The sequence below is a fragment of the Lates calcarifer genome, linkage group LG3 (assembly GCF_001640805.2).
Source record: "Lates calcarifer isolate ASB-BC8 linkage group LG3, TLL_Latcal_v3, whole genome shotgun sequence".
NCBI lineage: Eukaryota > Metazoa > Chordata > Actinopteri > Centropomidae > Lates > Lates calcarifer.
In genome coordinates, this window is record NC_066835.1 from 11,756,038 (window position 1) to 11,770,578 (window position 14,541).

At 41.1% G+C, this 14,541-nt stretch overlaps 1 protein-coding gene and 1 non-coding gene across 3 annotated transcripts in view; one reads left to right on the forward strand and one right to left on the reverse strand.

Moving 5' to 3' along the window:
• Positions 1-14,541, reverse strand: part of ripor2 (RHO family interacting cell polarization regulator 2) — a 78,735-nt gene that overhangs the window by 59,764 nt on the left and 4,430 nt on the right. Inside the window, exon 1 of one of the 2 annotated variants that reach the window (XM_018697987.2) lies at positions 4,062-4,137. The exons of the other annotated variant lie outside the window; for it this stretch is intronic. Within the exon in view, the coding sequence (XP_018553503.1) occupies positions 4,062-4,122 (61 nt within the window). The 5' untranslated portion in view covers positions 4,123-4,137. Of the gene's footprint in view, positions 1-4,061; positions 4,138-14,541 lie in introns of those variants that run through there. 2 annotated transcript variants of the gene reach the window in all.
• On the forward strand, positions 10,957-11,028 carry trnat-ugu (transfer RNA threonine (anticodon UGU)). Its single transcript has one exon. It is a non-coding gene; the product is annotated as a tRNA-Thr (tRNA).

Here is a 14,541-nt window from a genome sequence, read left to right on the forward strand (position 1 = left end):
CCTCCTGCTCCAAGACACACTGTTGCTTCTAAACATCAGGAACAATAAAAAAAACATTTACATGTGCATTAATGAATCTGTGCATTTTGCTGTTTAAAGCTGGAAGGTTTGGAAGCTTCTCCAAAGACAACCTACATAAGTAAAGGTGTTACGGGCAACAATAGCTTGCAGAGGAGCCAACCTGACTTTTACTTATTGTAACGCCTGTCAGGAAGTGGGTTCCAAACAGAAATGAAAAAAATAAAGTTAGAAGTTGTGTGTAACTGTACATAAGAAGCAGCCCCATGAAGAGCTCCATCAACTACCTGGAGGAGCTGTCAGTTTGATAATCGATTAATTTGTTTATCATGCAAATAGACCAAAAATACACTGCTTTCAGGTTCTCAAACTTCAGCTTTCCTTCACTGGCTTATATCATCGGAAACTGGATATTGTGGATATTGTGGGGTTTGGGACAGTTGCTCAGACAAAGCAAGCAAACTGAAAATGTCACCTTTGGCTCTGTGAAATTCAAATTTACTAACTAATGAGTTAATTAATCAGAAAAACTAATCAACAGATTACTTGATAATGAAAATAACTGTTAGCTGCAATCCTAATGAAAATACAGACACACACACACACACACACACACACCACACACACACACACACAGACAGGGCAGATCTTTTCAACTGTGTTTCTCACAGAGCAGGGTGGAACAAGAAAACACCCAGCTGACAGCATGGAAAGAAACAGCTTTCACAGATTTCACTAATGTGAAATTAGAAGTGGTGGAACACAGTGTGCATCTAAAAAATCTGCAAGGCTTTAGAATACAGAAGTTATTAATCATACACCTTGAAACTTTCCTGATCAATGTGAAGGAGAAACTTTCCCAGCAGCAACAGGAAAATGAAGAAAGTGGTGAAATAAACTGCACCACACAGAGCTATATTAAAAGATGAAGATGATGCTTGTTTAAAAAGTTATAATTAATGCTCACTAACCAGTCTGGTGGCTCACAGCAGACAGCAGGGATATTTTGACTCAGTGCTCTGATCCTAGAAACATGATGCTGGGAAGGAGAATCACTGGTCACACAGGCAAGAAAGCAGAAAACACACTCGCACACAGAGCACCGACACAGGCAAAGCAAAGCCCACTGTCTTGTGCAGATACATCCCACTCCCATCTGTTCACTGCTACAATCATCACATGTTCTAGTGACTGCATCATGATTTAATGTGCAAAACATTTCTCTGATTAAACCCAGGATTACATTATTCACAGCAAAAACAGTGGATGTAGTTATGAAAGGATCCAAATCAGAGTATTCACAGACATTTCAACAAGTTTTTTTTTTTTTTTATCCCCCGCACTCAGAGGCAGCTTTTGACCATGAGCTACTTTACAGGCAGCAGTGCCAGAAAACGGGGTCACGTTTGGGCTGCATTTTCCCTGCTGCATTTCAATGACTGGGTACATTGTTGTCACCAGCAGAGAAAACCCCCCTGCTCCGGGAAATGCAAACGCATGCTGCTGGGATGCTAACACACAATGCCAAGTGTGCGTGCGCGCACACACACACACACACACACACACACACACACAAACAAGACACTCACACGTCCGTATAATAATACTGATCATTCACACACAATGCCACCAAAAACACAACACAGACAAACAGACAAGTATACCCACACAAACACACAGCACACACAGTTGTTACTCCGCCGTTGCAAAGAGAAGCACAATCAGACCCGCTCGGTACAATGGTGTTGTTTGAATGGGGTCAAACAATGGAGCTCTTTGGCATCTGAATCGAGCCAGATGATGAGTATCCCAGGAGGCTGAATAGGCGGCTTCAGCCTCCTACACGCTCGTTCCTCTGGCCCTGACAATATGCATCAGTGCGCCGACTGTTACTGTGGACTAAAATATCAGTCATTAGCATGGAGGCAGCAACTCATTAGCATCAAGGCTAATTTTATGGTGCTAGCTAATTTGCAAGTATGCAGCCGCTTGCACAGATGCTCCAATGGCCATAAAAAAACCCAGAAAACTACAGAGAGTAATTAACATCAGACAACAGAATTCCTGCATTAGAAACTTATGCATTAACATTATTTATTGTCTGTTTCTTGGGTGGGCTGGAAGACACCTACGACCACAACATCTCAACTTACCCAAACCAAACTAAACGGAGCATCCAATCAAGTTATATCACTTGGTCTAGAAAAGAGTTAGGCCTGCTGTGTATGGTTATGTTTGAATTGACGTCATGCACCGAAATAACATGATCAATAGTCACAACAAGATTTGGGTCATTTATGTTATTTTCTGCTCTCCTAAACTGCAGCTACTATTGAGGTCACTGAGTTCATGTCCTTTTTTTTGTGGGAATTTGAGGCTTTCAGCGACATGGAGGAACATAACACTTGCTGGATGTTTCATAGGCTGATTCAAGTATCGCTCTGAACTCTATATGTTAAACTCTGAGTAGTTTTAGGTGAAATTAATTAGATTTGTCAGGTTGAAAAACATTTCACAGACTTTGTTTTCAAGAAGTTAGATTTATAATATTTCCAAAATGTGATTATAAGCTTGTGCATGATACTAATAACATGGTCTGCAAAGGACTTTTCGGTTAAAAAAACTGCAGAACATGTATACATAAAGAAACAATCAAATGAGCAATGAAACCATAATGACTACAAGCCTGTATAAAGGGAAGAAATTACACCCAACACACAGGATATTGTTGCTACACAAGAAGCCAATTCACAAATCCTGTGGAAACTGGATTTCCAAGTACAGGGAACTTGAGTAAGCGCACACTGCAACAGCATGTCACCCCAGGCCCAGACAGCTCAGAGATAAGACACGAAGAGTCGGGTATAAGGGAGGAAGTTTAAGGAGGAGACAGATGAAGAAACTACTTGACAAAGTTCTTGATGTCAGCGTGACTTCCTCTGCCATAGCATGACAGATAGGTACGTGTCTGAGGTGATGGGAAAGGAAGGAGGACATAAATGTAATGTCCTTTTTGGGAATTGGTTCACAGGCTCCTCAGGTCATCTCACCTTTGATAATTCCCACAGAGTAGAGAGTCAGAGAGGACTAAGGATGGAAGACACAGGGGGAAAAAAAGAGGCGGGTAAAAAGAGTATCGTTACCTATCGTTCCCACTCTGCTCCCTCAACCTAGGCTGCTGCTCTCCCTCTAAGAAGGATGACAAAATGGGATGATTATGAAGGGGTGCCTGGTTACCCTGGTAACAATAATGAGGGCATTGCGTGGTAAATCCAATTTGCCATGGCACTCTCTGATTCATTCGAGGTGCACGTGTGCGAGTTAGTGTGTGTGTGTGTGTGTGTGCGTGCAACGCGCTGCGGCTTCATGTGTCGGATGGAAGATGACCAGAATGTACCATACTGTAGCCCACCTCACACATACTCATGCATACAGACACACACACACACCACACACACACACACACACAACACACACACACACACACACAGGCCCACACATGCACTCCAGCTTCCTGCAATGTCTTTACAACAAACAACACCAGATTGGATCATGATGCTACTCTCCTAAAAGCTGGACAACAGCACAGGACAGTCAGACATATTCACATCAAAGATACAAGCAGGAAAAAACTCTTTCATCCAAATCTCAGAGCTGAGAGTGGTTAGAATGAATAAAGCTGAAAGCTACTGCACAAAACACAGTGTAATCGGTGCAAACTGCTGATTGAAATGCCTCATGAATACCCAGAGTCAGAGGTATTTAACCAGAAAATTAGTCTGTGCAAACAAGAGAGCCTCAGAAAGTGAATTTACAAATGAGCCTCCTTACGATTTCAGATCAGACTTCCCTGTTTCTTAGCAGCATCCACTCTCACATTAATCAGGCAAACCATGTAAACTTAACTCCACCTGGACAAACCTGCAGCTTGTTTGAATGTACTGTCTGGTTTAGTGTCAGGAGGAAGCATGGTGAGATCAAAGCCAGAGTTGTGTTAATAAAAACCGATAAGCTGCAGGAGACAAACTGGTAGATATACCTACTGAAAGAATATCGATATCTTTTCATCTTTATGTGGTTGTAAGTCCTGACTCTGCGGTGCATTATGTTAAAGAATAATCCGAGCAGATGTCTCCTCGTCAGCGTGAAGCCTACAACTCCTTCTGTGCTGCCACCAATTTCTATTTTTGTGCTCTCTCCCTGTCTCTCCCTGCCGCTATTGTATTTTGTCTTTCTCTGTTCCACAATTGGATCCTTTTCTCCCGCTCATTCACTCTTTGCCTTTCTGTCTCTGTCCCAGAGTGCACAGAGGGCATCAGACAATGGCAGCAATACAGCCGCTGCACACCAGCTGTGCGGACTGGCACGGCAGAGACGGCAGTGCCCGTGTTGTGCCCTGCTGCTCCAGGGTACACCTGGAGGGAAGAGATAACAGGGGGAGCTGAAGCACTCAACCAAATGACTCATTGGACCACGGCTTTATCTGCACGTTTGTCTCTGTGACCCTCAGTATCAAATTCAAACTGATGCACTCAAGAACATGTGGAGGATGAGTTCATAAAAACAGTTTCATTCATGGATTTGTTTCAGGTGGTTTAAGCTGTTTGCTAATGCTCTGCCCCAAACAGCAGCTGTCAAGCTGTCAAGAAGGAATGTATTAAACAGTGTGTTTATCTGCTTCAGGAGATATGTTAGTTTTGAGTTGGGTTACATGTTACATTCAAAGTAGAACACCCTTCACAACTAGCACATTAACTGAGGCTGATGTTAGCAGCTCTGTGCTCTTTATTGGATTTGGGGAATGTTTAAATCCAGCAACCTCATCCACTGGTAACTATCCAAGATAAAACCTTTTCTCTTGTTGCATTAAAAGTGAAAACATATAGTTTGAAAATACGAACAAATATGTGAGTTAAACAGAGTTATAGACAAAATACTGGCAACAGTCTGATCTTACACTTTGCCCTATCACGGTTATAATACTAGGACTACACTTTAAACTACGATACAAGAACAGTTTCTTTATTTTCTCTGCATGATGAGGATGTCTTGTCACCTCTTGATATGTAGCTTCAGTCTCTTGGAACCATAGCCATCAAGTTCATGTTTACGACCCCTCTTTACAGGGTTCTTGTTTTAAAATGAGTCAAGCACTAAACATTAAAAGTCAGGCACAGACAGTGTTATCGACCAAGTCATGAAGCAAACGTTAACTTAATGGTCTAGCTACAGCTAATAAAATAATTTTTGCCAGAAGTCTGTTTGTATTTGTAATTAAAGACCAGTTGAAAGATTACTAAGACTTTAAAGTTGCAATCTTGCTTTGATATTACTGCAAACTGCAACTGTGCCTGTAACAGGGCTGGGAATTGCAGGGATTAGCGAACAGTTAGCAAAGACACTTCAGTCCAAAATGTGCATGTTGAGGACACCCTCATTTATGAGCCACATACATCAAATCACCCTCATGAATGAGCAGATTTCTGACAGTTAATATCGCCCCACAGCCTCAAGCAGTTCATTAAGTATTACATAATCTTGTACTATTTTTGACAAAGAACTATCTTCCTGGTGGGGAGATCCAGAAACCAGATGAGGAGGGTTGCAGCAGGGTGGGGCAACAGGGTGGCAAGAGCTCTGAAAACCACAGTTTCCTCTCCCACGCCACCCAGCACATCACTGTGTCCTCGAGCTTACATTACAACCAGCACCTGCCGCAGAATGGGGAAGTCAACAAAACCAGAATAACACTAGCAACTGATGCAATGTGCTCTGGATGGACAGCACTAACCACAGTAATGACCTGCACTGTTGGTGTTTGAGTTGCAAAGTGTGTGGCATGTTGTACTATTCCTGTGGTGAACCTTTACGTACACACTTACAATCAAACACAAACATCTGGAATCTAGATAAGATCAACAGTGAGAGGTAGTATACATTTACAGAGATAAACAAATTCTACCAAGTGGGCAGGAAGGGAGGATATCACAACAACTTCTGAGAAATAGGGTGGGGGCATGGAAGAAAGGTTGGGTAACGGTGTGTAAAATAACACTGAATGCTTATTGCGGCTGCATTTCTCTGAGAGTACAACAGAGTGCACACGTGCCATGTTAGCCTAAGTGGTGTCACAGTTAGAAAGAGGGCACAGGGTTTATTCAGAGTCGGAGGATGACAGAACTGGTTACTGTAACTGTTACACATGTAGCCTTTCTGCCCCGATGGTCAGAGGAAGAGGGGCAGTGGGAGCAGGGCTAGAAACTGTAGTGACAGCTCATCATCACGCATGAAGGCATCTAAAAAATCCCTAAAAAAAAAAAAAAAAAAAGAAAAAAAAAACCACTATGTGTGTATGTGAGTGTGTGTTACCTGTCTGGCTTTGCATCAAGTCACTCCAGAGTGATGACATCTGCCGTGACTACACATCTGTCCTCCCTGCAGTACTGAAACGTACCAACGATATGTGACCTACATACATCTGCATTTGTCATAATAAGCAGTTAGTTTGTGAGACTGGATTTTTTTTATTTAAACGCCATCTAAAATTCAGATTTTCCATGCAAAGCCTTGAATAAATAAAAACATATAGAAAATATGTATGTATGTCATGTAAACTGACCATCATGTAAGTGTATGTAATGTGGATAAAACACACTAAAATTACTGAAAATTACAGACTCAAATGAAGGCATATTGGTCAAAGAATAAGTAAACAACACTAATCTGACCAAGCTTATGATGCCAGCTTTCAGTAGAGACTTGATGCTACAGATACAGTTTTAAAAAGTATTAAGATATGACACCCAGCCTGAATATATATTGAAATTCTGTCAAAAGAAATGTACTTTTGCTGAGTGAGAGAGAGAGACAGAGACTCTCCCACAATACTGGAGAGTTGAATCAAGGCTTTCTTTCCGGTTCATCAGCATTTGAATGTTTCTTCTCATCGGTGCAGCCAGCATGGGTTTAATCAAGGCCAGAATCTCACTCTGCTGCGCACAAGAGCACACACACACACACACACACACACACACACACACACACACACACACACACACAATTATCTTAGACTGGCATCCCTCTGAGGGGAATGGACACTCAATAAAGCCACATCCTGGCCACCACGAAAACCCAGGAGTTCTACTGAGAAGCACAAAGAAGAAACTGGCAACCCAGTCCAAACCCAGTGACATGGGAACCATGAGCTCATGAGCTAGTGTTGCCATATACTCAGAAGATGCCAAATCTTCCAGTCTTGGCCTTGAGACACTGAAACTGGCATATAGTTTGACCAGTCAGCCTTATGCTATTCGTCAAGAACTTTTCATTTTGTGCCACAATGAAAAGAAATGAAATGATGAGATGGTGACAGGTTTTTTGTTGTTGTTGTCTGTGTGGTGTGTTTAGTCTCGTCTCTGAAAACCAAACAGACACTAAATGACAATCTGGCAACTGGACAATAAATCCTGAGTTGAGAACCTGGACCTGGACAGAAAGGGAAAAGACAGATCCAACACATGTCGAGAAAAGAAAAAGGACATTGGATCTGATTTTTTAATGGAATATCCAATTTTGTAACACAAACTTTCCTTTGAATAAATTAACCTTGCTGTGGTGAGATATGAAAAATAAATCCTCACTGTGTAAATGAAACTGCATTCATCACTGCACTACATTTTCTCTGGCATTGACCATGTTGTGTTTTTCAACCATGAAGTCGCTTTCAAGTTGTTTTTTTCTCTCAAACATTGTACCTTGTGAGTCATCATGAGTGAGGCTCACAGAACACAACAGCCAGTGGACAAGGTCAACCTGAACTTTTCTTTCATTGCCTGTGGATTGTAACAATAACAACAACATGATACTTTATTGAGTCTACTTGCTTGTTCCATTACAGAGAAAGGTCAGAGGTCAGGCTCAGTTACAGCTTCTGAGTTCTCTCAACATTTCCATTCATATATTTTTGTGCACATTTTCAATTTGTACATGAAAAACCTGAATGAATTTCTTTAACAAGTTGACATATTACAAAACTTTTTACGCTTGTGGAGGTGGAAAAGTTGGCAAATTACTAAAAAGCGTAATGGAAGCAGCCTTAGTGCATAAATCATGACGTACATGAAAGCATGCGACTTCAACCTCACTCAAGGTTTTGCTCCACTGAAGAGACAATAAAGGCAAATGAAAACATCAGGTCAGTGTAGAGTACAGAGGAGACTGAAACGTTACCTATATTAATACGTGAAACAACATGAATGACATATTTCCACCTCGCTCTCCATATCATTTGAAATTTAACTGATGCTCTTTTAATTACATCTTGTCACTGGCCCCTCCTCTTCTGCGATGGTTTAATGGGACCTGACGGGAGCATTAGCTTCAGCAACTAATTATCTTGACGTGCCCAACTTTGACTGTTTGCAGCAGTAGCAGTGATGGATAGAAACGCAGATTGATTCACATTTCCTTTAGCTTATTTTCTAGAAGTTCAGTCAAAATTTGAACTACATTTGATGGAAACCTGACTAGTGTTTGATTCAGCTTGATATGCTGATCTCATAAAACATAGTGTTAGCTGATCTTACTATTTAAAAGTGGATATAATCACTTTGTTTTTCTGTATTTTATGTACTAGACATATGGAGGGGGTCACTTGTCAGAGTCTTTTCTCTTATGTTTTGGTTTTACGACCCATAATTTTACTGTTGTGGTTCAGTCTCATGGCTCTAAACGCCTTGTTTTCAGCAGGCAGTGGTTTGCAGCAAAAAGCTCCAAAAGATCAGACTGATAAAGTTAGCAACTACCCTGTGAACACAGTGGAGCATTTAGCAGATTAAAAGCCAGATATTTCCATCAGGAGTTGGTAGAGACCAAAAAAGGAGTTAAAAGAGGAGTGGATATTGGACTTACATTTGTCTGGTAGCCAGAAACACAACAAATTGACACTGATGTTTCTCTGCATCTATTGGATGTGTAAAAAGATAACTTGACAATCAATCTCAACTTATCAGCTTAAAAGGTCATGTCAGTTTCATGTTCACAGCTTATTACACTGTCCCCAGGTGGTCAAAAAAAAAAAAAAAAAAAAAAAAAAAAAAAAAACAGTTATTGCAAGATCAAAGAGAAAGTTACTTGGTATCTAGTCATGTGAATATCTACAACAAATCTCACCCACCTCCATTGTATTGGGCAGGAGGCAGACAGATACTTTCAGCATGGCCCAGATACTGCTGAAGATAAATGTTATTTGGATGGACTGAGCATTTAATAGTTCTTTTTTACTGTTATATTTCTATTAGACTTTGTGTAAAGCACAGTAGTTCCAGGAGTAACTTTTACACGTCTGAGTTCATAATTATTGTGATCAGTGACTGACAACACTGACATATATGGAGGACTGTCAAACACAAATAGAAATGAAAGCTCCAGCAGTGATAAATAACTGCGACACGTGCCCTCCTTCTCTGGGAAATGCAGGCGGCATTTTATTTTGTTCTCTCCTCCCTCTGTCTCTCACTCTCTCCTTGTCTTTCTCTCTTTCCATTAGCCTCTCTCTCTGTGTTCATAAGCAGCCCACGCAGCAGCCCTGCTTGTTGACTTTTATTGTGTGAAATTACAGAGAAAGGGCCAACATGATTCCACACTCACATGTGCCCTGAAAGCTTGTGAAGCGAACAGCACGGATTGGGAGAAGAAAAACAGAGGGATGGAGAAATCTGCAGATAGGCAGGAGAGAGAGAAGAAAGGGAGAGGGAAAATAAGTGTGTGGCAGACATAAAAGAGAGGACAATAAAGAGGGGAAGAAAGTGCGAGTGAGTGGTGAGAGAGAAAGAGATGTTTCCAGCTACAGCTGACAACTGGAAAATGAGCCTGAGGCAATATGTAATCTCCTCTGATGTAGTTTTACATCCCAACACCGCCTCCTGCATCAATGGCAGCAGAGGCTACAGTAGTGAGGAGGCGCGTTGCTATGGAGTGGGAAGATTTTCAGAGTGAGCACCATTACAAATCTGGTTGGATAGAAGAGAAGAGAGGAGAGGAGAGGAGAGGAGAGGGGGATAGTGAAGATCTGAAAGGAGGGAGGGGAGAAATAAGGGGAATAGGAGAGAGAGGTGGGGAGGTCGCAAGGCAGGAGGACAATAAGGGGGAAGAGAGGTTGGGGGAGACATGAGAAAGAAGGAAAGCAATAAAGCAAATGCAGGGGAGGGCAGAGGTGAGGGACAGAAAGGTTGCAGAAAAGAGAGGAGGATGAAAACAGAATAAAGGAGGAGAGAGGTGTGCATGAGTCAGGCAGGGTCACAGAAACAGAACAACACAATCTACTTAAGTGGTTTATTTTAATCATCTCTATTATGGCTTAAAGGAAAAAATGACATCCTGACAGATTATTAGCGAGAGATGGTTTTGACTGCACCTGCAGGATTTATGCACCCCGTCAGAAGAAAGAGATCATCAGTCTTTTTCAGCCCCCGTGTGTTTTTCAAAAAATCGGTCAGAGGATCCTTTGAGCAGCACTTTGCCCTCAGTGTGGTGTCATAAACAGGAAGAATAAATTGCAATCTTCAGAGGAGGAAGAGAGCTGTGTCTTTCATCATCTTAGCCACGCTACGACACTGCTAAGTAGAGGAGAAGTGCAATCATGATATTGCTTCACTTCCCTCTGAGCTCAGGAGAGGAACATACAGTGTTTTGTGTGTGTGTGTGTGTGTGTGTGTGCCGTATGTTTGTAGTGGGCTGAAGGGAAGACAGTAAATTATATTATCAAACTGTGGAGGCCCCCTACTGGTGATTACTGGGAACACAAAGGTTTAGTCAGACTGAAAATAGACACAACAATGTTGTCTTTTTTCTTTCTTTTTGATTTTTAATTGTTTTCTAAATGAATCATAAATTACATTGTTAGTGTTATGGCAGTTGGCCACCAACTGCCATAACACAGGCGTGGTGGCCAAGTGGTAAGGCATTGGTCTTGTAAACCAAAGATCATGGGTTCAATCCCCATCCATGCCTTTAAAATGCTGCAGATTTGCCTGTTTAGCAGAGACAGTAAAGCAGACCAAGTTGCTGAGGTGAAGTCATGTGCTTTGCAACTCAAATCTCTTAAGTCAGTGTCATCTTATAAGAAGCATTCACAAAGTCAAGTATGAAAACAAAGTAACTACAGAAACAATGTCACAACAGACTGAACAGTCTTCTCTGTGATGTTAGAAACGGTGACAAAATGAAAATGTGTAGCGTTTCAACAGATAATTTTCGTCCCAGGTGACTTCCATTTTTCCACACATACATATATCTGGAGGAATTTGGGGGAGAAACAGCCACCTGAGCTGCAGCTCAACATTACTGACACTTTTATTAAAAGCCATTTTTTCTCACTTAAACATGTATCAGTAGCGACTTGGAGTTCAGTGAGTTGCTTAAAGGCAAACTGACATTTAATGGTCACCCCACTATAACAACTGAGCTACAACCTCAACCCATCGTTCTCTGACAAATGACTCAGATTCTTAAGTTCCACTTTCCCTCGGTTGTGACCTGAAGCAGCTAAACTGCGAGTCACATTTGCTTTTGGTTGATGTGATGCGATGGTCAGACAAACACGAATCAGCAAAAATCACATCACAACATATAAGTAGTATGTGACAGTATATATCATACTCCAGTGGATAACAACAACCACAGCACAGGTAGTCCTGCAGGCATTAACAAAGGACGAGTGGGCCGTCAGAGTGACTCACCTCTGAAAAATACTTGTAGATATGAATAACTTTCTAAATTTAAGTGAGCGGTTGCCAAGGCTACTGCAACTTTTAATGCACGTGTGAGATCAAATTCATTTAATAATAAACACTCAAGTCAGCAGGATGATTTAAAATTCAAAACTTCAGAAATATGTGAAACCACCAGCAGATGAACCTACACTTACACTTTTAACTAAGAAATGCTTTGACTTTAAAGACAACAGACTCGCTCAGGTATAATCAACATCTACGGTGAGACACAATCAACGTTATTGATCCTATAGTACTGATAGTCACCGTAATGCAACTTCGATACAGTTATTTGTTGTGCTTGACAGATGACAAACACATAGCTTAGGTGTTTGTATCTTTGTTCAGAAGTGCTGCACAAATATAAAATACATAGTGTGCGCTCAAGGCCTCAACTCTGTGATGACAGGGGCTAAAACCCACAACCTCTATCCTCTTAATAAATACTGAGCAGTGGACAAAGCCACTCAAAGACTCCTCCTGAGGAAATAATCAATAACCTTCAACTCAGTGCATCCTCTTTAAAGTGCAGGCTTAAAAGGAACACTGCTGCTGACAGTGAGATCAAAAAAGACAGAAAATTGAAACAACTGCAAGAAAGACTTTCTTGATTCGTAATAGTTTCCTTTTTTGGCTTAGACCTAATTTATAGATTAGGTAGCCTGAATGCCTCATGTACAGCATATGTTGTAGCTATATCAATCAAGACAAAAATAGACTTAAATTACTAGTTACTATAACATGGAACATACAGTGTGTGTATCTGAATGCAAACTAAAAGGTTTCATACAGTTTTAAACAAGAGCAGTGTTTTATCTAACAATAAAAACATTAACTGCATTTAGTTGATGCCCTAGTTTGACTAAAGTTCACATATTAACCAAAAGGAACATAAACATGAAACATATAGACTTCACACTATATTGTAGAAGGAAAGTATTAATGGATAAATGAACGTATTTCTTTTAATTTGAAAATCAATCAAAGACAAAACTGCTTATTGAGCATGAACAGTGACACCCAAACAGTAATATTTGATGCATTTATCTAGTTATGCTTTGCAGTAGCTGGATTTTGTTCTTCTACACCACTGCTAAAGAGCAGAGGAAATATCCTGGAGTTCAGGAGTTTATTTTGGGGTACTTTTGAGCAATGGGGAGAAAATGTTAAATAATGCATCATCTGGTGTAGCAGAATAGCTCAGTGCTGTTTGTTACTTTTCAATTTAACCTCATTTTTACAAATTACAATGTGTTTTCTCATGGCAGCAGTGTGTTGGTAGTTATCACCTGTGAAACTGTGATGGGTTTCTCTGCCTCCATTAAGCAACATCGATCGAAATACCTTCCAGACAAACTGACTTTTTAACGCAGGATATGGTCTCTTCAAAGCGTCAGCATTTCAAGGCTTCTCCTCGTCATAACCACTCAGACGATCACCTGCCTCCACCCCCACCATGGTTAAAACAACTTACTGCTGAGCACACAATTAGTTAGTCCATCGCACACACTACACGCCTACACTCTCTAGACCAACAACCAACCGTGCAGCTTTTATTCTTTGTGCATGATCCCCAGGGAGAAAATTAACTACCTCAGTGTGCAGAAATACATGCAGAGAAAGGCATTTTTCAACAACTCTCCAAACAGAAGTTGCAGTTGCTAAATCTTTTCATCTCAGACAACAGCAGCCAGCGTGCACTCAGTTTCAACTGATCTACACACATACGGTAGCACTGCATGTAACACCACACATGCTGTCTCTCTGTACAGGTCTGTAGTTCATATTTGTCACAAACCTCGAGACATTACAGTCTGTAAGCAACACCAGAACCAAATATAACACCACTAGATCCACTTGGCACGGCCACATGAGCGCTGTAATCCATTCTCCCTACAATCTGATCCTACACAATCAACACAGATACTATTTCAATTAAACATTCACTGATCAAGTCTGATCCAATGAACTCAAGTGTCGACTGACCAGCATCTCCATGGAAGGTTTACTGAACGGGCCGACTGGGCAACCATGCTGCGGAGCCCAAAGGGTCGACAGGCCCCTGGAGCCAGAGCCTTTGTTTGGAATGAGTGTTAGCATTTCTTATTGGAAAGTCAGTTTATGACTACAGAGAGAGGTAAAAGAGACAAATAACAACTGCAGAGAGACTCAAAATGACCTCATAAAGACACATAACAACTACAGGAAGACGCAAAGAGATGCAAAACAAGTTCACAGATTTGTCATCTGTTGTAAGTTTGTGTCTCTCAGTTTGGGTGTGTACCTCTTATAAAAGAGGGATGGGGGCCTTTTACATGTCTGTTCCCGTTGTCTCTGATCCGTCTGTGTACTTGTTGCTGATGGGATTTTTCTAAGAAAAGAAGCTAACAGCTAAGAATGAGTGTTAACATCAAGAATTTCTCCCATAACACAGTTCCATCTTTTTTCTTTTTTTTTTTACCTGGACTGATAAAATGGTCACTATGTGTTGTGTCTCATCTTCATTTCTGGCTGAAGCATGATTTTATGACACATGCAGATGGCAGCCATGAGAGTCGAGGTCATAAATCTGCATGCAGTCTGATGTGTAATTTTACTCCAAGACAGGCATTTCCTGCACAATATCTCACATAACCTCAGCCTTATCTGACACCTTGTGCTCTGTGGGGGGATGTATACAGCTCACTGAATTACATTACTAATTTAAAACACAGAACCCAGAGGATTCTGCAACATATTAACTACTTTCAAT